Source organism: Hemitrygon akajei, chromosome 5, assembly GCF_048418815.1.
Source record: "Hemitrygon akajei chromosome 5, sHemAka1.3, whole genome shotgun sequence".
Classification (NCBI taxonomy): domain Eukaryota; kingdom Metazoa; phylum Chordata; class Chondrichthyes; order Myliobatiformes; family Dasyatidae; genus Hemitrygon; species Hemitrygon akajei.
In genome coordinates, this window is record NC_133128.1 from 162,296,891 (window position 1) to 162,317,804 (window position 20,914).

The following is a 20,914-nucleotide window of genomic DNA, read 5'->3' on the forward strand; positions in this document are numbered from 1 at the left end:
AGGCAATACAAAAGCACCAGGTATCAAACTGCGATCATGCATATCTGTTATTTAATGGTTTATTTTTATTGCCTCCCTCGCACTGAGTACCTGGCACATTCAATAACATATTTTCCACACCAAGATTGGTGATAATCAAGATTTACACTGCAAAATTGTTGACTGAATTTGGGTAAATAAATGTCTCATTATTAGATCCAATTAAACTCCCATGTGGAGAATATTGTCATGGGATAAATGAAAATGAGAAAAGCTGTTTTATCTCAACTCATGCATTAGAAAGAGAATCCAATGTTTTCAACTCAGAAACTATATATTTATAAAATGATTTTCAAGATTTTATTTATGAATATTTGTGCTTATTGTAATGAAGTGATGAAGAGCATTTAACTAGTTTTCTAATATGATTAATACTATTTATACAGATACCATTAATACAATTTCTATCGATTTACCTTTCCCAGCATACTTTATAAAACCTTACAAGTTTATAGGATCAACTCGTATTCATTTCTAAATATCAAACTTTCATCAGTCTTTCCAACGACAAATCTCTTAATGTTAAAATTCCTTGAACTGCCTCCAACATTTTCTTGTCTTCTACGACAAAAAGTGGCCCCTACTTTCAATGGGGGTGGATCGTGTGTACCACCTCCAGAACTTTCCTTGGATGTCCTGGATTCTGGTGCTGGCCTCAGCTGGAAATGAGATCTTCCAGTCAGCCTCCACCAGCCACAAGGGTCCCTGTTCTGTCTTAATGCACACATCATGAAGTCCATTTGGGTGATGCACAGACTTCTCAGCTCTAAAGCCTTGGATAGACAAGCACTACAGTTGCTATTTAAGGGAATGGGATAAAATTGACTCTTGGGAGAAAGGATGTCTGGTTGCCTTTGCATTATAAAAATTAAAAACAAACCTATTTAATCATAAAACAATTGACTTCCTTGATTGCCTTTTTCTGCATTATTTCAAACCACTTAATGCTTTGTTTTATTTATGAGTGTTACTGAATATTTGCACATCTCAAGTGTTTGGAAACATTCAGTAGCTGCAACTGCACCAAAACCATTGACAGCAACATCTGCCAGTGGGTCCTCACTGGCTGTCAACCTTTTTAAAGAGCTAGTTGCCCATGTCAAGACAACCACTCGTAGTACATTGGACTACAGTAACACACTTGGAGCGGGGCTCCCAGTGTTTGATGGCGCTGGAGCCACTCTGGACCAAGTGACTCATCCAGAGACTTTAGGCTCTGGAACATGTGCCCCAGTATGTGCTCCAACTCCAGGACAGTCTAACATTGCTTCCTCTGAACTCTATTGACTATATCCACCCGCAGTAAGTATACCAACATTATTGCTGCCAGTCTTTTACCACTTAAAGTACCAGGCTTTAAAATAGTCTACTCCAGCCCAGTCAATATTATTGTCATTTAATTTTATACATGTATACTGTCAAATGAGACGATGTTTCTCTGGACCAAGGTGTAAAGTGCAGTAGTATACATAACACACACACAACTTAGGAAAGCAAGGAATTACACATAAATAAAGTGCATAAATTAAATATCATAAGGTACAGAACAGATTAACTGGTGGCAGCTCGAATGCAATGCATAGGGAGTTCAGAAGCCTAATGGCCTGAGGGAAGAAACTGTTTCCCATCTTGACCATTCTTGTTTTATGCATTGGAGTATCTTGCCTGATGGTAGAAAGACAGAGGATGTTGGATGGATGAGAGGCATCCTTGATAATACTAAGAGCCCTGTACGCAGCACTCCTGATAAATGCCCACGATGGATAGTAGGGAGATCCCCATTATCCTCTCAGTTCCTCTCATAGTCCTTTGTAGGGACTTCTGATCTGAGACCCTTTTCCTTCCTTAGGATATTCTTTAGAACATAGGTCCATGTGCAGCTCACCATCAAAGTCTACTAATAGTTATGAAACATCTTGTGACATTTTATGTGGAAAAGTCAACATCCAGTTCGAAACATTATAAAATCGCTATGATTCTGTTGACTTTCACTACACCACATAATTCCTAAAGAATCAACTGTTAATCCTGTGACCATTTCAACTTCAGCTATTGATTGCAGCCAGAGATCCCACTCCTGAACCAAACTACATGAAATGTTTAAAACAAGCCAAAAAACATATACTTTCTGCTCTTGCATACTATAGCAACTTCAAACTTGCCACCACTTCTGTGACTTCCAGCTAATTTTACGCAGCTCCAAGATTTTCATTCTCATTGAAATGCATCCGTAACAAGCTGCACTATAAAGCCATCTCAGTTTTATCCCACTTGTGGCTATGAAACCTGGTTATTAATGCCATTTGGAGCTATTTGACTTAATTTACAAATAATCACCCATTTTTCTATAAATAAAAATCACAGTGTGTATACATGTTATTAAATTTCACCTTTTATTCCATACTCTTGCCAACACACTTTATGTTTTCTAAACTGCCTCTTCAGAATGAAACAACCACTCTGGCCTGAAATCATTCACAAATCTGAACAATTAGTATTCAGTCTGCAGCATTAATGCAAGTTAGAACACGTTGTAGACCCAGTACTTAAACTACTTCTCAATCATCATTTCAACACATATTTAATGAACAAATTGATTTTAAAATTGGAGAATCCCAGAAGGATAAAGAAAATTCAACACTGCAAAGTTTATATAGCTTTTCATAATCTATAGTTAGTCATTCTCACACTAATTTCAGCTTTTAAATTTAATAAAACAGAACAAAGTCCCCCAAATGGTCAGTTTTTATCAGTGGCCACAGAATAAGACATATTTTTAAACAAGATAAAGTTCTAATGCAGCCCATCCCTTCAACACACACAACCTTACCCATCATTGTTGATATCTGTAACAGCAACAGAGTATCCGAAATAAGCAGCCATCTAAGAAAGAGAGAGGGATGAATCACAGTCTTATTCTGGTATTGACAATCACACTTAACAAATCAGTTATTTAAAATTGAACAATAAAGTTTACTTACCTGTTCCCCAGTAAAATTGTGAAGTGATTCCATGTTAACTCCATTTAAAATAGTCACCTGTCAATGTTAAGAACAGTTTATATATACATTGAAAGGTGTAATTTTACTTCAGATACACATACAGTATCTTACTTCAGCCAGAAAGCTATGGATTAAATAGCTCAATTGAGCATTTAAGCATATAATCTTAATCAATATTTCTGTTTCCGTGGTACTAAATTGGAAACACACTGTGAAAGAGTGCCTTTCTTTTTTAAAATCCTGAAATATGGATGCAAAATATCACACAATGCTTTTTTTTAAAAAGTGAAAATTCAACATCCTAAGGAACAATAACTATTCTCATCCCATCTTCAGCACAGCTAAGTTGTCACTAACACTTAGGTTGCCCATATAATGCTGTTGTATTAAACTATCTATATCTAGTATACTAAAAAGGTAATAGCTATAGAGTACTTTCAACCACCTTTGAGGAGTGATAAGATAACATAAATTTAGTTCACTTTCATTTTTCTAATTATTTAAATCAGTTCACAAATACAGTTGTAAAATTAAAACTGCCTGGGAGCAAGATTTAAAATTTTCACTGTCAGACGATGTATGGGATTCAGTTCTCAAGTTAGTTAACTCAACCTCTTTATGTGCCCGCCACTGCCTGTTACAGTTCAAGGTCGTACACAGGGCCCATATGTCTAAAGCTAAATTATCTCGCATTTACCCAGATGTTAATCGCTGCTGTGACAAATGCAAAAGGGGTGAGGCTTCCCTTATTTACATGTACTGGACATGCCCTAGCTTGGAAAAATACTGGAGAAATGTTTTCCAAACTCTATCCTAAATACTTAATTACAATCTGGAACCTAACCCTTTGATTGCTCTTTTCGGCACTTCCAGAGAGGGGGACATGCACCCAAATCCGACCAAACATCGCATACTGTCTTTTGCGTCTCTTTTGGCCAGGCATGCAGTCTTGTTCAGGTAGAGGGATGCTGCCCCGTCCACCCATGTTCAGTGGCTTAGGGACATCATGTCCAGTCTTGAGAAGATCCATTATTCAACTCTCAATTCGGACAAAAAGTTCCAAAAGGTGTGGGGACCCTTTCTTGAATATTGTCAGAATTCCCAGCCAAACTAAAGATTCATCCCTTCTTCCTTTCCTCTGCACATAACTCCCTGACTTTCAGCATTCTCCGGTAAAATTCTTCAAATTCAGACGTGTAAACATACAACAGTTTATATGTTAGGAAAATACACCTTCTCCATACCAATGCAGCTCTGTGGGGATAAAGGTTCTGTTTAACCCTTTTTGCTAATGCAATGATGGCTTGGAGATGGGAATTGGGAGGGGTCGGTCGGGGCAGGGAGGCAGCCAAAGCATGATTGCACTATGTGTGCATCTCTTTCATAGATGTGAATTGTACATTTGTTACGTACTGCACAAACCTCCTTTGCACTATGCTTTCTTGATTTAAAAAAACAATAAAAATATTGCTGAGAAAAATAAGCGTTCCTTACATAACCCAGAGACTTTGCTCCTCTTGGAATACCAGTAACAAAATCTAAAATGAAGAGAAATGTTTCATATGTTTAGTCAGAAATAACCACAGTTAATTTACATAACAACCTACACATAGTAAGCACTCTCAAACTAGAAGTCACAATCTTTTAATCTCTTTCCTCTCCCAATGATAGTAATGCCTGCTCAGGTATGGGACACCTTTTGTCAATATACTTTTTATGTCTGCATTTATAGAGAACATAAAGAACGTGAACAGTTACTGGTAAGGCCATGCTAGCACTTAGCAGATAACTGATCCACAAATTGTTCTAGATTGCAAAGAGGGCTGTGCGGGACAATGTTTTTTAAAAAAATGCCATACATGGAAAAGATCAGCTTTCACTCATCTCATTGGCATGCATGACATTTCAAAAGTATTGACAAAACATCGCAAAATAGTTGGCCAAAGTTAAAAATCAGAAATGCACTGGGTGATCTAATTAACTGCAAACTTCTACTCTAGGGAAGAGAAAATAGATCTGAATTTTTTTATATTATTTCTTACTGTTTCTGCCCATTAGAGATATGAAACAATGTTATTGTGCAACTGACAACCACCACGATCTTCTTCCCACACCCTCAATGCGCATTCCAAATTAGTCTCTCTTTCTGCCAAATGGGTGCACAATTTCTTGCTAGGGAAGTGACTGTGCATTGATGGACTATGCTGATGTGAAAGAAAAGGGAAAACTCTGGGACAAAACTGAAAAAATAAAAAAAAGTCAGGGAATGGACTGAGGAAATGGTTAAGATTTCATCACATGAACACATGTTGGGAAGAATTAACAGTGAGGGAAAAGTGCAAGACGCGTGGGATCAATTTTGGTTGTATGTTACTTTAAACTTAAATTAGAAGTTTTTTTCTGCTTCCTGGTTTTATCTGTTTTCCTGTCATGGGATGGCTGTATAAATACGCTGTACTGTATCTGCTCTATGATACGCTGTGCTACTTTGTAAAATAAGAATAATAATAAAAACTTGAATTACAAAAAAAAGTCTTTACAATCTTTTTCCCCTAATCCACAGGCAATCAAAATGTGAAGTCTACCCATATTGGTTATCTGTGATTAGTGCATTGTTTAGTGAGCTTTACTCAGGAAAACATCATCAACTTTTCTCAATGTTTCAACAAATGTGCAAAAATAAAAATAAAAAACACATCCAGTGTTTCGGTGTTGCTTGTCTGGATTTTAATATCCAACCTAGAAGAGGACAACTGAATATACCAGTTGTTGGATCTCAAACAACAATGAGATGGAATAGAGGAAAGAGATGGATAGCCTAATGGAACAACATCAAGATAAGAACTTCTCCTTCAGTATCAGCAAAACAAAAGAGCTGGTTATGAACTTTAGGAAGCAGAATGGAGAACACATCCCTGGCTGTATCAGTGATGGTGAGGTGGAAAAGGTTGAGAGCTTCAAGTTCTCCAATTGTACATATCAACGTAGATTCTTTCATCAAGAAAACATAACAACACCTTTACTTCTTCAGATTTGGCGTGTCCCCAATGACCCTCACCAATTTTTACAGATGCATCACAGCATGGTATGGCAACTTCTATGTCCAAGACTGCAAGAAATTGCAGGAAGATGTGAAAACTGCCCAGTCTGTCATGAAAACCAGCCTCCTCTCCATTGCCTCTGTCTACACTTTCAATGCCTCAGGAAAGCAGGCAACATAATCAAAGGCCTTTCCCACTCCAGACATTCTCTCTTCTCCCCATTTCCATTGGAAACAAGATGTACAAACCTGAGAACACAAGGCTCAAGGACAACTCCCACCCCAATGTTAACAGAATTTTGAACAGAACTCTTGTATAGTAAAGATTAACTCTTGATTGATCAGTCTTCCTCATTATGGTGCTAGCATCTTATTTGTCTAGCTGCATAACACTTTCTCACTAATTGTAACACTTAATTCTGTATTCCATTATTGTTTTCCTTCTCTAAGGCCTTGATGTACATATGAATGGAATGATCTATCTGGATGCCATGGGACTTCATGTATGCGACCATAATGAATCAATCAACAGTCATTTCAAACCATTACTCCAGTTCAGGAACTTGCAGAACGGGGGCTTTTTTTAGTACAACTAAGCCAAGCGTGCAAGGAGACTCAACAAAGATCTATAACTTAATAGTGTTTAGTCCCAGGAGGTGGTGAACACTCTTCCTAAGTAGCATTGTAAAAGACAAGGGACAAAAGTGCAAGCTATAGATGCACAGACCTTGATCCTATGCTCCAATATAGAAAAATGTCAGAGAGCCCTGCTGGCAGCCAATGGGGTAACATCTTTTTGAACTTGCTCCTACCTTACCTATCTTTTTGTTTTCTACCAGTTTTTTGAAACCTTACTATAAATCTTAATGTCTTTGAGAAAGACTAAAGCCTCTGCAAAAGAAAACGATGATTCTCTAACCACTTTGGAATCAATTGGAGATTTCCTTAAAAAGCAAACAGAACTCTGAGGAATTTCGACATCTTAATGTTAAGTTGGACACTATTCAACAAACTCTAATCGAACATGAAAAGCAAATTAAGGAGAATAAAGAAACTTTGTCAATACTGGAAGTGGACTTAGAAGACATGAGTAAGCTCTGCAAAAAATTATCATTATCGAACAAAAAATTAACAAAGAAGATTACCAACCTGGAAAGCAGAAGCAGAAGGAACAATCTACGTATTCTGGGTCTTGAAGAATCAATTGAAGGTGCCCACCCCACGGAGTACTTTGCAAGCTTTCTGAAGCAGCTATTCCCTGATTTATTGCCGTCTGGGCCTAAGTTGGACCAGACCCACCAGTCACTGGCCCCCAAATTACAGTCGAGAGAGCGTCTTAGATCGGTTATTTTGTTTTCACGAATTTCATACTAAGGAGCTTTTAATCCGTCATACCCATTGAGTAGGAATGATCAATTACAAAGGGAAGATGATCAGATTTGTAGATTATATACCAGAGGTTATGGCTGAATGTGCTAAGTAAAAAGAGGTCATGTCGCTGCTTCATAATAAAGGGTTTAAGCCCTCCCTTTGCTTCCCTGCACGTCTTAGAATCATTCTGAAAAATGGTGTGCAGAAATGGCTGGAATCAGTTGAACATGCTCAGAAGTATTTGAAAGCAGAAGATTAATTGCGTTATATCTCTTACAAGAGCAATTATCTTTTTAATATTGGATAGAATAAGGTTTTAATAAACTTACATTTTGACCATTTATATATCTTGTTTTTTGGTATTTTCTTTGATTTTATTTTACTACTTTATTGTTTTTTTTGAGGTTTTTCCATATTTTTTTGTAATTGTTAAAATGAATGGGCTGATGTTTTGGATTTTTGATTTAAGTTTTCTTTCTGTTTAGTCTTGATAGGAACATAATAACCTTGGATGATTGGAGTTTTGCCAGCAGGATTTCTTTAGGAGGTTTGTCTTTAGGGTTTAGCATGTCAACTGTTCTTTGGCCGGCTTTCTGGCTTTGGGAGGGGAAGGGGATGGGGTCTCTTTTTTTCTTTTTTCTCTGGAAGCTGGTTTGGGCTATCATCCAAATTTTCTGTTTGAGTACCTTATTTTATGGTTCATTCTCTGGTTCTAATAATTTATGGTCAGATCTTTTTAATTCTTCTGTTAATTAGAATTTATAATGGATCGAAATATTAATTTACTTAGTTTTAATGTGAAAGGGTTAAATCATCTTGTGAAACGGAATGTTTGCTTATATTAAAAAGTTAAGGGCCCCCATTATTTTTCTACAAGAAACGCATGTACGTAGTTGTGACAACGCATGCCTTTTCAATCGGTGGAGGGGTTTACAATTTCATTCTTCATTCAGAGCAAAATCTCAAGGGGTCTTGATTTTTTATAGATAATACAATTTCATTTGTTCAACATAAAGTTGTCTCTGACCCTAAAGGGCGATTTGTCATAGTGTCAGGGAAACTAGATAATAAATTAATTGTATTTGGTAACGCGTACACTCCCAATGTGGATGACCCACCAGGATTTTTTTTGATTGTTTCTTTTCATTCCTGCCAGATTTGAGCTTTTATTCTTTAGTGATGGGAAGAGATTTTAATTGTTGTCTAGACCCTGTATTAGATTGTTCTTCTCTTAAATCAGCCACACCTAATAAATCAGCTTTATTTATTCAATCCTTTCTAACGAAGTGTGATATTGTTGATATCTGTTTTTTTTTTCACCCAGCAGAAAAGGAGTATTCATTCTTCTCTCATGTCCATCATTCCTATACAGGATTGATTTTTTTTTTATTGATAGTTAAATGATTCCATTAGTTCGATCTATTGAATATAAAGAAATAGCTTTATTCGACCATTCTCCTGTATTTCTATCTTTAAATCTTCCTGGTTTCACTCATATGAACAGATCCTGGCATTGTAATTTAACTTTGTTATCTGATAAGGACTTTCTAAAATTTCTGGAGAATCAAATTACTATTTTTTTGAAGAAAATGTGTTGGAAGAGACTTCTAGTCTTATCATTTGGGATGCTTTTAAGGTATATATTAGAGGACAAATTATCTCCTATACTGCATATATTAAGAAAAAATCTAATAAAGAGAGAACTGATTTAGTTAATCAATTAAAACAACTAGACTAGAAATATGCTTTGGCACCAGACCCTGAACTATACAAAAGACATATTGAAATTAAAACTAAATATGATCTTCTTATAACATATCCAATTGAAAGCCAACTTTTAAAAGATAGAAGCCAATTCTATATACATGGAGAACAAACTGGTAAACTATTGGCTAATCAATTGAAGACCTCTATAGCTAAATCGCAAATTAAAGAAATTTGCAAAACCAATAGTGAAATGACGACTGATCATTTTGAAATAAATGACACTTTCAGAGAATTTTATTCTAACTTGTATAGTTCTGATTCTGCTAAAGATAATACTGCAATGAACAATTTTTTAGAACAATTAAATATTCCTGGACTTTCAGGTGATAATCAAAAGCAATTGGATCAACCTATTTCTCAGAAGGAAATCACTGAGACTATTATCTTCATTGCATTCTAGGAAATCTCCAGGACCTGACGGATTCGCTGGAGAATTTTATAAGGCTTTTTCTTCATTGCTTATTCCTTATTTATGTTCTACTCTTACTGATTCCTTCAAGGTGGGTAGGTTGCCAAGGTCTTTTTATGAAGCTTCCATTTCGCTTATTCTTAAAAATAAAAATCCCACTGAATGCTCTTCATATAGACCAATCTCTTTACTCAACGTTGATGCTAAGAACATATCTAAAGTTTTGGCCCATAGACTCGAAAATATTATACCTTATATAATATCTGAAGATCAGACAGGATGAATTAAAAATCAATATTCCCATTTTAATATACGGCGACTGTTAAATGTTATGCATTCTCCATCCAAGGAAATATCGGAATGTGTGATTTCTCTGGATGCAGGGAAGGCTTTGATTGAGTTGAATGGAATTACCTATTTAAAACCTTAGAAAAATTTAATTTTGGGCCCAATTTTATTCATTGGATTAAATTACTTTACTTACCTCCTTCTGCTCGGGTCCTTAATAATTTTCAGATTTCTAAACCAATTGAACTCCAATGTGGAGCCAGACAAGGATGTCCATTGAGCCCTTAGCTTTTAGATTTGGTATTAGAACCTTTAGCAATTGCTTTTCGAGAGTCTAAAGATATCACCGGTATTTTAAAGAAAGGTACTATTCATAAAGTCTCACTTTATGCTGATGACCTATTGCTTTTTGTATCTAATGTTACAACTTCTTTACCCTCTATGTTTCTTTTACTGACTAATTTTAGCCAGTTTTCAGGATATAAATTGAATTTACGTAAGAGTGAATTGTTTCCTTTAAATAGTTTGATACCAACCGATATTAACCTTCCTTTTAAAATTGTAAGAAAACAATTTACATTTTTGGGTGTAACTATCACTAAGAATTATAAAGATCTATTCAAAGAAAATTATTTAACCTTAATGAATTATGTGAAAAAGACACTTTCCAATTGGTCGTCTCTCTCTTTATCATTGATCGGTCGAATCAATTCTATTAAAATGAATATTTTACCTAAATTTATATACCTTTTTCAAGCCGTACCTGTTTTTATTCCTAAGTCTTTTTTTTGATTCTTTAGATTTGATTCTTTCTTCCTATATATGGAAGAACAGAAAACCCCGATTAAATAAAGCCCACCTTCAAAAATTTAAAAAGAATGGAGGCCTTGCTCTACCCAATTTTAAGTTATATTATTGGGCAATTAACATATGAAATCTTACGTTCTGGTTATATTATATTAATTGTGAGGATTGTCCAATATGGGTCCTTTTGGAAGCCAACTCTGTTATGAAATTTTCTATTATTTCTCTTGTTGGATCCTCTCTTCCTTTATCTTTAAATAAATTAACTGACAGTTTGGTTGTTAAACCCACTTTGAGGATCTGGCTTCTGTTTAGAAAACATTTTGGTTTATTGAGATTTTCCCTTTCCAGTCCTATTTTTTCTATTTTTTTTTTAAACCATCTACGACTGATCTGTTTTTTAGAGAATGGAATAGATTAGGCATTAAATGATTCCAGGATCTGTTTGTTGGAGGGACTCTTCCTTCTTTTGAGCAGCTCTCAGTGAAATATAACCTATCTAATACCCACTTTTTTTGATATCTACAGATTAGAGATTTTTTAAGATTTAAACTAAATATATTTCCTACCAGCCCAGATAAGAACATAATAGATGTAATTTTTAATTTGAAACCTTTTGATAATGGCTCAATATCTTATATTTATGGTCTGTTGTTGGGATTGAGAATGGCTCCTTTAGACAAAATTAAAAAAGTTTGGGAAAAGAATTTACAGACTTCATTATCTGATAAGACCTGGAGGGTTATTTTCAAAATGGTTAATTCTTCATCATTATGTGCCCGTCATTCCTTCCTACAATTAAAAGTGGTACATAGGGCTCATATGTCTAAAAACAAGCTCTCTCGTTTTTTTGCAGATATATCTCCTTATTGTGACAGATGTAATAATGGAGAGGCTTCATCAATTCATATGTTTTGGTCATGTTCGAGCCTTGAAAAATATTGGAAAGATGTATTCCAAACTTTTTCTGTACTTCTTAAAGTTAATTTTAAGCCCAATCCTTTGACTGCCTTATTTGTTATTGTTGAGGAAAGAGCTATAATTTTGGAGCCTTCTCATTTGTGGGTACTGGCTTTTATTTCTCTTATGGCTAGGAGGGCGATCTTGCTTAAATGGAAGGAGGTTGCCCCCCCCCCCCACACATGCTCAATGGTTAAGTGTTGCTAGGTCATGTTTAAATTTAGAGAAGATTCGTTGTTCGATTTCTGATTCTAACCAAGATTTTCAAATGCTATGGCGACCCTTTCTGAACTATTTTAAAAATCCTTGAATTGTTGTTATTAAAATATAAATCTGGGCTATTATTATAAAACACTATATGGTAATTTACTCTTTTTTTCTTTTTACCAACTAGCTTTGTCTTGGCAGTGGGTGTAGATTTTTAAAAAAATATAATTAACCATATTATTGTACTTCATAACTCAATTTATCTTATTTGATTGATCATGAATATGGGATACCTTGATTGTATCAGTGTGATTTATATATAGTGCATTTTGTGCTATCTTATTTTGATTTGTAATAAGTGTCCTTATGAATTCTGTATTTGTGTATATGAAATTTAATAAAAGTATTGGAAAGAAAAAAAATGTCAACAGCTAGTTTCCAGATTAAGGATGCTTCTTGAAATGGTCAGAAAAGCTAGTGTTAGATGTCCAATACGGTATGCCAAACAATGCACAATTGGCAGAAGGCCATTACAAGTTTCTCCAAAACACTGTACTCACCTTGAAACTTTCTGACTCCTTTAGGGTCTGAAAAGGTATTTCATGTTTTATCACTAAATTTTGCCCTAATAACTTATGCAGGCTTTTCCATCCAACCGAGGGAGTTGCAGAGCTCTTTGATAGAGACAAGTTTTGAGATTGTACGCATGCACAGGTGGAGCAGGCTCTTTTGCCCCTGGTGCACTTGGTGAACATGGGGGTATTATGGGATGTGCACAATAGGTGGGTACCAAAAAACTCCTCCTCAGTAGGAGAACAAGACCACCCTTCGCATGCCCCCAACTTCTATTTAAATAAAATCCGAGCATTAAGTAAGTCATATAGATCTTAATTTCAGCTCTCCATTGTCTTTAAATAAACACACTGAATATAGCCTTACCTTCTATAGAATCATTGTTGAAGTTTCCAACAGTAACTGAATAGCCTGTGGAAGATATTTCAGTATTCAGAAGAATGGTGAAAATGTTTTGATCAGCCTCTTACTTAGAACGAAGCTAGCCAAAAAATAATATTGATGTGCTTTATGGCTGGTCACATGTTATTTTTAAGTCTTTCAAAATACAAAATTAAGAGTTACTGCAAAGGTTATTTATTGCAAGTATGTTCCAATACTTCAGAGTACCATTAAAATTAATCATAGTTATAAACAAAAATCAAAACAAAATTCCTGATCAGATCTGAAGTTTTTTAAAAAGTGTAAGAGAAGGAACTTTTATTATTCAATGCAAGAATTCAAACTGACATTGAAGAAATAGGTTTTAAAATAAACTTCCTAAAATCCCAAGTCATAGATGAAATTACTTTCAGGTATTAAATTAATTTGAAATAACTCAAAAAAAAGACATTTAAACCTTGTGTTCCATGTTCATTTTTATTTACTCCAGAGCAATGTTTTGAAATGCAAGCCCTACTCACCAAGGTAGCTGTCATCAAACACAGCGTTAGCCCCACGGGTTGAAATTTGACTCCGATATTGTGTGATAAACAATGAAGAGTTATACAATTCCACAATGTCCTGAATCTCATCAGAGATTAACTGCCCTGTGGAATAATTTTTTGGTGAGGAAAAAGTATTTGAAGAAATGCTCAAATTTTCACAAAGCTTTAAAAAAAATTCAATTCTGTTTAATAACCATAATGATAAAATATTAAATGATATATTAGTACACACAAATATTACTTGGAGGAAGAAAATATGTTTCTCCCACTGATGGATTAGTGCATTTTAAAAGCTGGACAGCAATCAAAGTCATTGTATTATTATTTTTTCAAATAGCTGACCAGTTGAATTTAGCAAACATCTGAATGTCTGCAACTAGAAAGCATTTAATACTGCATTATGACCAAGTCCTTTTGCATTTTACCTTGCCAGTAAAAACTGCCAGGTCCACCAAGAACCACTCTACCAGCCTGCAATTCACAAAAGGACAAAAGAATGACATTTATGGACATCTATTACATGATACTGTGATGAATATTCCCAACATTAATCACTCATTTGGAGTAGAAATAACTTAACTTTACTCCCAAATAAGTCAATATAAAAAATCTACCTAACACATAATCTAAACTTGAGTAGATTTAAAACAAGATGACATGCAACCCAGTGAAACTGACTAACTCTAATAACCACTCAAAGTTACAATGATATTAAAGCTTTAAAAGTTTTTAAAGGGAAAATACAAGATCAAATGTAATCACATGCATTAATTGGTTAAATTGTGGTAACATCAAGTCAAATTATCAACACATAAAATATAGAAATACTGTAAACTTTGAGATAAACAGTTTGAAAACTAAAATGGTCATTCCTCACTTTTAGTTGACGTGTTAGTCTGGCACAATTAGTGCACAAGGGTTAACAAACAAGAGAAAATCTGCAGATGCTGGAAATCCAAGTAACACACATAAAATGCTGGAGGAATTCAGCAGGATCTCCAACAGGATCCCACCACCAAGCACATCTTTCACTCCCCCTCCCCCCTTTCTGCTTCAGCAAGTGCCCTAAGCGACTCATTTGTCCATTCATCCCTCGCAGCACTGATCCTTGAAAACAGAGCAAGTGCTACACCTACCCCTACACCTCCTCCCTCATTACCATTCAGGGCCCCAAAAAGTCCTTCCAGGTGAGGCAACACTTCACCTATGTGCTTCCAGTGTGGCCTCGTGTATATCAGTGAGACTCAACATACAGTTGAAGTCAGAAGTTTACATACACCTTAGCCAAATACATTTAAAATCAGTTTTTCACTATTCCTGACATTTAATCCTAGAATACATTCCCTGTCTTAGGTCAGTTAGGATTACTACTTTATTTTAAGAATGTGAAATGTCAGAATAATAGTAGAGAGAATGATTTATTTCAGCTTTTATTTCTTTCATCACATTCCCAGTGGGTTAGAAGTTTACATACACTTTGTTAGTATTTGGTAGCATTGCCTTTAAATTGTTTAACTTTGGTCAAGCGTTTTGGTTAGCCTTCTACAAGCTTCTCACAATAAGTTGCTGGAATTTTGTTCCATTCCTCCAGACAGAACTAGTGTAACTGAGTCAGGTTTGTAGGCTTCCTTGCTTGCACACGCTTTTTCAGTTCTGCCCACAAATTTTCTATTGGACTGAGGTCAGGGCTTTGTGATGGTCAGTCCAATACTTTGACTTTGTTGTCCTTAAGCAATTTGGCCACAACTTTGGAGGTATGCTTGGGGTCATTGTTCATTTGGAAGACCCATTTGCGACCAAGCTTTAACTTCCTGGCTGATGGCTTGAGATGTTGCTTCAACATATCCACATAATTTTCCTTCCTCATGATGCTGTCTATTTTGTGAAGTTCACCAGTCGCTCCTGCAGCAAAGCACCCCCACAACATGATGCTGCCACCCCCATGCTTCACGGTTGGGATGGTGTTCTTCAGCTTGCAAGCCTCACCCTTTTTCCTCCAAACATAATGATGGTCATTATGGCCGAACAGTTCAATTTTTGTTTCATCAGACCAGAGGACATTTCTCCAAAAAGTAAGATCTTTGTCCCCATGTGCACTTGTAAACTGTAGTCTGGTTTTTTTATGGTGGTTTTGGAGCAGTGGCTTCTTCCTTGCTGAGCAGCCTTTCAGGTTATGTCAACAAATAACTCGTTTTACTGAGGATATAGATACTCGTCTACCTGTTTCCTCCAGCATCTTCACAAGGTCCTTTGCTGTTGTTCTGGGATTGATTTGCACTTTTCGCGCCAAAGAACGTTCATCTCTAGGAGACAGAATGAGTCTCCTTCCTGAGCAGTATGACGGCGTACTTGCATACGATTGTTTGTACAGATGAACGTGGTACCTTCAGGCGTTTGGACATCGCTCCCAGGGATGAACCAGACTTGTGGAGGTCCACAATTTTTTTTCCCCGAGGTCTTGGCTGATTTCTTTTGATTTTGTTTGTACACTTCTGACTCACTGGAATTGTGATATAGTCAATTAAAAGTGAAATAATCTGTCTGTAAACAATTGTTGGAAAAATTACTTGTGACATGCACAAAGTAGATGTCCTCAATGTCTTGCCAAAACTATAGTTTATTAATATGAAATATGTGGAGTGGTTAAACAATGAGTTTTATTGACTTCAACCTAAGCGTATGTAAACTCTTGACTTTAACCCGAGCACCTTCGCTCTGTCCACCAGAAAAGGCAGGAACTCCCAGAAGCCACCCATTTTAATTCCACTTCCCATTCTCATTCCGACAGGTCAGTCCATGGCCTCCTCTACTGTCACGATGATGCCACACTCAGGTTGGAGGAACAGCATCTTATATTCCATCTGGGTAGCCTCCAACCTGATGGCATGAACATTGATTACTTGAACTTCCGATAATGCCCTCCCCACCTCCCTCATCATTCCTCATTCCTATTTCCCTTTCTCATCTTATCTCCTTACCTGCCCATCACCTCCCTCTGGTGCTCCTCCTCCTCCTCCTCCTTTTATTTCTTCCATGTCCCTCTGTCCTCTCCCATCAGGCTGCCCCTTCTCCAGCCCTGTATCTCTCTCACCAATCAACTTCCCAGATCTTTACTTCACCCCTCCCCCTCTTTCCGGTTTCACCTAGCACCTTGTGTTTTTTTTCCTCCCCTCCCCCACTCTATCTCTGCCTCCTCAACTTTTTATTCCCCCAGTCCTGTTGAAGGGTCTCAGCCCAAAACGTCGACTTCACTCTTTCCCACAGACACTGCGTGACCTGCTGAGTTCCTCCAGCATTGTGTGTGTGTGTGTGCGCGCGCACGCGTCACAAGGGTTAACAGTTTACTTGAGTGACACACATCTACAGACCTGCATTGAATGAGAGAAAAGTTCCTACCGTTGTAAAGTCAATGCTGAAACCTCCTTGACAAAATCCTTGACCATCAGCTTCAGGTTTATCTATATATAAAGAAATACAGAAGTCATGAATTACTGAGATAATTCTTTTAAAATAATTCCCACAGTACTGACAACAAAACATGACCTTCTGGGTTGAGGTTAGGTACAAATGGGAAATAAAAATGTTATTTTATTTTTAATTCAAAAACATGCTGACTTGAACATGCTAATTTCCATTTCAAATGGAGACAAAACAAGAGGTAGTTGACCATTCTGCCCCGAAGAGACAATCACTGAAACCTTTGGAATAGTCCATGAACGTCTACTTTAACGATGTTTCTATCTTAACACATCAGTCCGACTTCCTGGATAAAAGATAGATGCAAAGAGTCCAACTGGTGGGTTAGGGAGTCAAGTATTTGTTGTGGGCTATGAAGAACCAGATTACTTCTTCAAAGGCAACAAGGCTAATATTTCAAACTTGAGCCACTACTTCAAAAATATTTAGGCATGCTTCTCAGTCCTACCTCTAAATGGGTGAACTGAGGTTATTTTAAATAAACTGGGTTACTTCCAGCTTTTTGTTACAAATCTAAAAGAACTGGTAAATTTACCTCATTTTTTTTCCACAGAACCTCTACATGAATGGATAGTGCTGCCACATTCAAACTAAAGTTACAGTATGGAAAAATGCCAAAATGTTCCTGGACATCTGTTAGTATTTAAATGAAACTGCACAATGTAGTCTATCAAACCATTTTGTGAAGGACTCAACTTGCATTTGTGAAGACACCATTCACATGTGGGCAAGAGAGGAAACTATTACATGGGAATGAATGCAGGGAATTTGACCTCAATGACCAGAGATTGCAACTATCAGTGAAGTTTATCTCAAGTTTTAAAAAAAGCTGACTCCAAACAATTCAGTTATTTTGGCAGCTCTCTTCCTTTTCCATAGGTTCTGGAGGGGATATTTTTAAAATAACACTGACCTCATTATCAGAATCAATCTGGTTGTAATGAACTATTAAGCATTAAAGAATTACCAAGCTGAATGCAGGCAGTTGAGAAAAATTTATGATAACTTCCAGTGGGTTCAATTTAACTACTTTGCAGAAAACCGCTCAAGGCACTTCTACTAATTAAGCCAACACTGGAGAGTTAAAAATAAACTTCATTATTTGTTTACCCCATCTAACTTATCCAGAAGTAAAGTTCTGAGCAATCCTACTCCATCAAAAGACCCGACCATTTTTAAATGATTACAATGTGACTGTTTCTACTAACTAATCCAGCAGTCGTGTTTGTGTAAGAAAATATTAACCTTAAGTGCACTTCTCACCTATTTAATACATGCACCCCCTGCAATTCACAAATAATAAACAAAACAGGCAAGATAAACATAGCCAGAGGATGAGAAAACATGGACAAATCTTCAACCTCATTCAGTATTGCCGTTAATAGAAAAATTGCAGCTAACACGTTTATAATTTTCTGGTGAGCTATCCAGTACATGAACAGAGTAGAATTCAGAGTCCAGTATCTGCCAGATTAAACAAGAACTCTGTCTTGTTTTGTAGTATTTTAAAACAATGAATAAAAAAGGGCATGAATATAATTAGTCAAGATTTTTGAACTTTTTATAAGAGATTTCAAAAGGATCCTGATCTTAACAGCAACTTCAAGCCCATCTTAAACAGACACATAAACAGCTGTTTAGTGACAGTAAAACATCTTACACTGACCTGATCGGCACGGTGCATATTCCACTACCTTTTCTCCATTGGCAAGGTAACAGGTCCCCACAGGTTCACGTTCTGGGCGATTTATTGTTCTCCAGTGATAACGAGGTGCACAAGCCTAGGTACACATTAAAAAAAGAGGGAAGTCTAAAATATTCCAACTCTCAATAATCAGCAACAGAATTATTTGTCATGTTTAAGCAATCTGTGACACAGGTATCCTCCAAGGGCACCACGACCTTGTCGTGGTTTGGAGGCTTGTGTGAGAGAGCTACAATGGCTGGAGTCAGAGCCTTAAGCTTTCTTTGGCTCTTGGTGGGGTCACCAATGCCAAACAGGTCAAAGGGTAGAGGACAGACTAAGAGTGATCCACCAGTCCTCCAGGTTCGGGGCTCAGCTCAGGACTAACAGTCCTCACCGGTAAAACTGAATTGTTACAGAAAAAGCACTGAAGAGTCCTTCTACAAGAGTATTCCAGGGTCCCTATTCAGGACTTACATGACTGCCAGTAGTGGGGGATAAAAATTGAGAGAGCAACTGGCATGAAGGAGGAAGCCTTGGATACCATAGGAGATGGACAACCTTCATTTCTGACTTAAATGCCAGCAGCATAAAGGGCAGCAAGTATGGCCAAGGTACAGTCTAGGATATACAGTACCTATAAAATTTTTATAACATTGTAATATAATATAACATATGTTGTTGTTTTACAACATTGAATCACAACAATGGATTTAATTTAGCTTTTTTGACACTGATCAACAGAAAACATCCTTGTGTGTCAAAGTGAAAACAGATTTCTACAAATTGGTTTAAATTTATTACAATTATTTTACACAAAATCACTGACCCCTTCAAGTCAGTATTTAGTAGATGGAACTTTGCAGCAATTACAGCCTTGAGTCTGTGTGGATCAATCTCTATCAGCTTTGTACATCTGGACACTGCAATATTTCCCCATTCTTCTTGACACAACTGCTCAAGCATAGGGCTTGAGTCAACATCCCTTTTCAAGTCCAGCCACAACTTCTCAATTGGATTGAGGCCCTTATTCAGCCACCCCAGGACATTAACTTTGCTGTTTTATGCCATTCCTGCGTAACTTTTGTTTTTGCTTGGAGTCATTCTCTTGCTGGAAAACAAATCTTCGCCCAAGTTGCAGTTCTCCTGCAGACTATATCAAGTTTTCCTCCAGGATTTCCCTGCGTTCATTTTACTCTCTACCTTTACAAGCCTCCCAGGGCCTGCTGCAGAGAAGCATCCCCACAGCATGATGCAACCAGCATGCTTCATGGTAGGGCTGGTGTGTTTTTGATGATGTGCAGTGTTTGGCTCAATCCAAACATGTTGTTTAGTCAGATGGCCAAAAAGCTCAATTTTGGTTTCATCAGACGGTTCTGATGTCAGAACCTTCTTCCATCTGACATCAGAGTCTCCCACGTGCCTTCTGGCAAACTCTAGCTGAGACTGCATGTGAATTTTTTTTCCCCCAACAGTGACTTTCTCTTTGCCACTGTCCCATAAAGCTGGTGAAGCACCCAGGCAACAGTTGTATGCAAAGTCTCTCCCATCTCAGCCACTGAAGCTTGTAACTCCTCCAGGGTTATCACAGGTATCTTGGTGGCCTCCCTCACTAGTCCCCTTCTTGCACAGTCACTCAGTTTTTGAGGACGGCCTGGTCTAGGCAGATTTACAGCTGTGCCATATTCTTTCCATTGCTTCATGACTGACTTAACTGTATTCTAAAGGATATTTAGCGACTTTGAAATTTTCTTGTATGTATCTTCTGACTTTTGTAGTTTTCAATAACCTTTATGCAGAGTTGCTTGGAGTGTTCTTTTGTCTTCACTGCATTGTTTTTGCCAGAATAGTAACTCAGACACACATGTATTTTTACTAGAATCAATTGAAACAATTTGCACACAGGTGATCTTCATTTAACTAATTATGTGACTTCTAAAACCAATTGGTTGCACCAGTGATGAATTGGTGCATCATATTAAAGGGGATGAATAGTTACGTACTCAATTATTTTGTGTTTTATATTTATTACTTTAGATCACTTTGTAGAGATCTGTTTTCATTTTGCTACAAGAGTCTTTTTCTGCTGATCAGTGTCAAAAGAAGCCAAATTAAATCCACTCAGATTCAATGTTGTAAAACAATAGAACATGAAACACTTCCAAGGTGGGTGGATACTTTTTTTTATATAGGCACTGTATGATGTATTATGTAAAGCAAGCTAGACTACACAAGACTTGTAACAATTTATACGTAGTCTTTTTATTTTAAGTGAGACTATCAATACTGACTTCAGCAATTATTTCACTGTCAAGTAGCTGAGCTTAAGATACCTGTGGAAAATGAGATTAAGATGCTTGTTAAAAA

General features: G+C 36.7%; 1 protein-coding gene across 1 annotated transcript in view; it reads right to left on the reverse strand.

The window, feature by feature from the left end:
* The window catches only part of itgav (integrin, alpha V), a 106,754-nt gene that overhangs the window by 52,371 nt on the left and 33,469 nt on the right, over positions 1 to 20,914 (reverse strand). Inside the window, exons 4-11 of the mRNA XM_073047046.1 lie at positions 18,530 to 18,644; positions 16,783 to 16,844; positions 13,812 to 13,857; positions 13,363 to 13,488; positions 12,827 to 12,871; positions 4,536 to 4,579; positions 3,021 to 3,077; positions 2,870 to 2,922 (exon numbers count right to left, since the gene is read on the reverse strand). Of these exons, the coding sequence (XP_072903147.1) occupies positions 2,870 to 2,922; positions 3,021 to 3,077; positions 4,536 to 4,579; positions 12,827 to 12,871; positions 13,363 to 13,488; positions 13,812 to 13,857; positions 16,783 to 16,844; positions 18,530 to 18,644 (548 nt within the window). The remainder of the gene's footprint in view (positions 1 to 2,869; positions 2,923 to 3,020; positions 3,078 to 4,535; positions 4,580 to 12,826; positions 12,872 to 13,362; positions 13,489 to 13,811; positions 13,858 to 16,782; positions 16,845 to 18,529; positions 18,645 to 20,914) is intronic.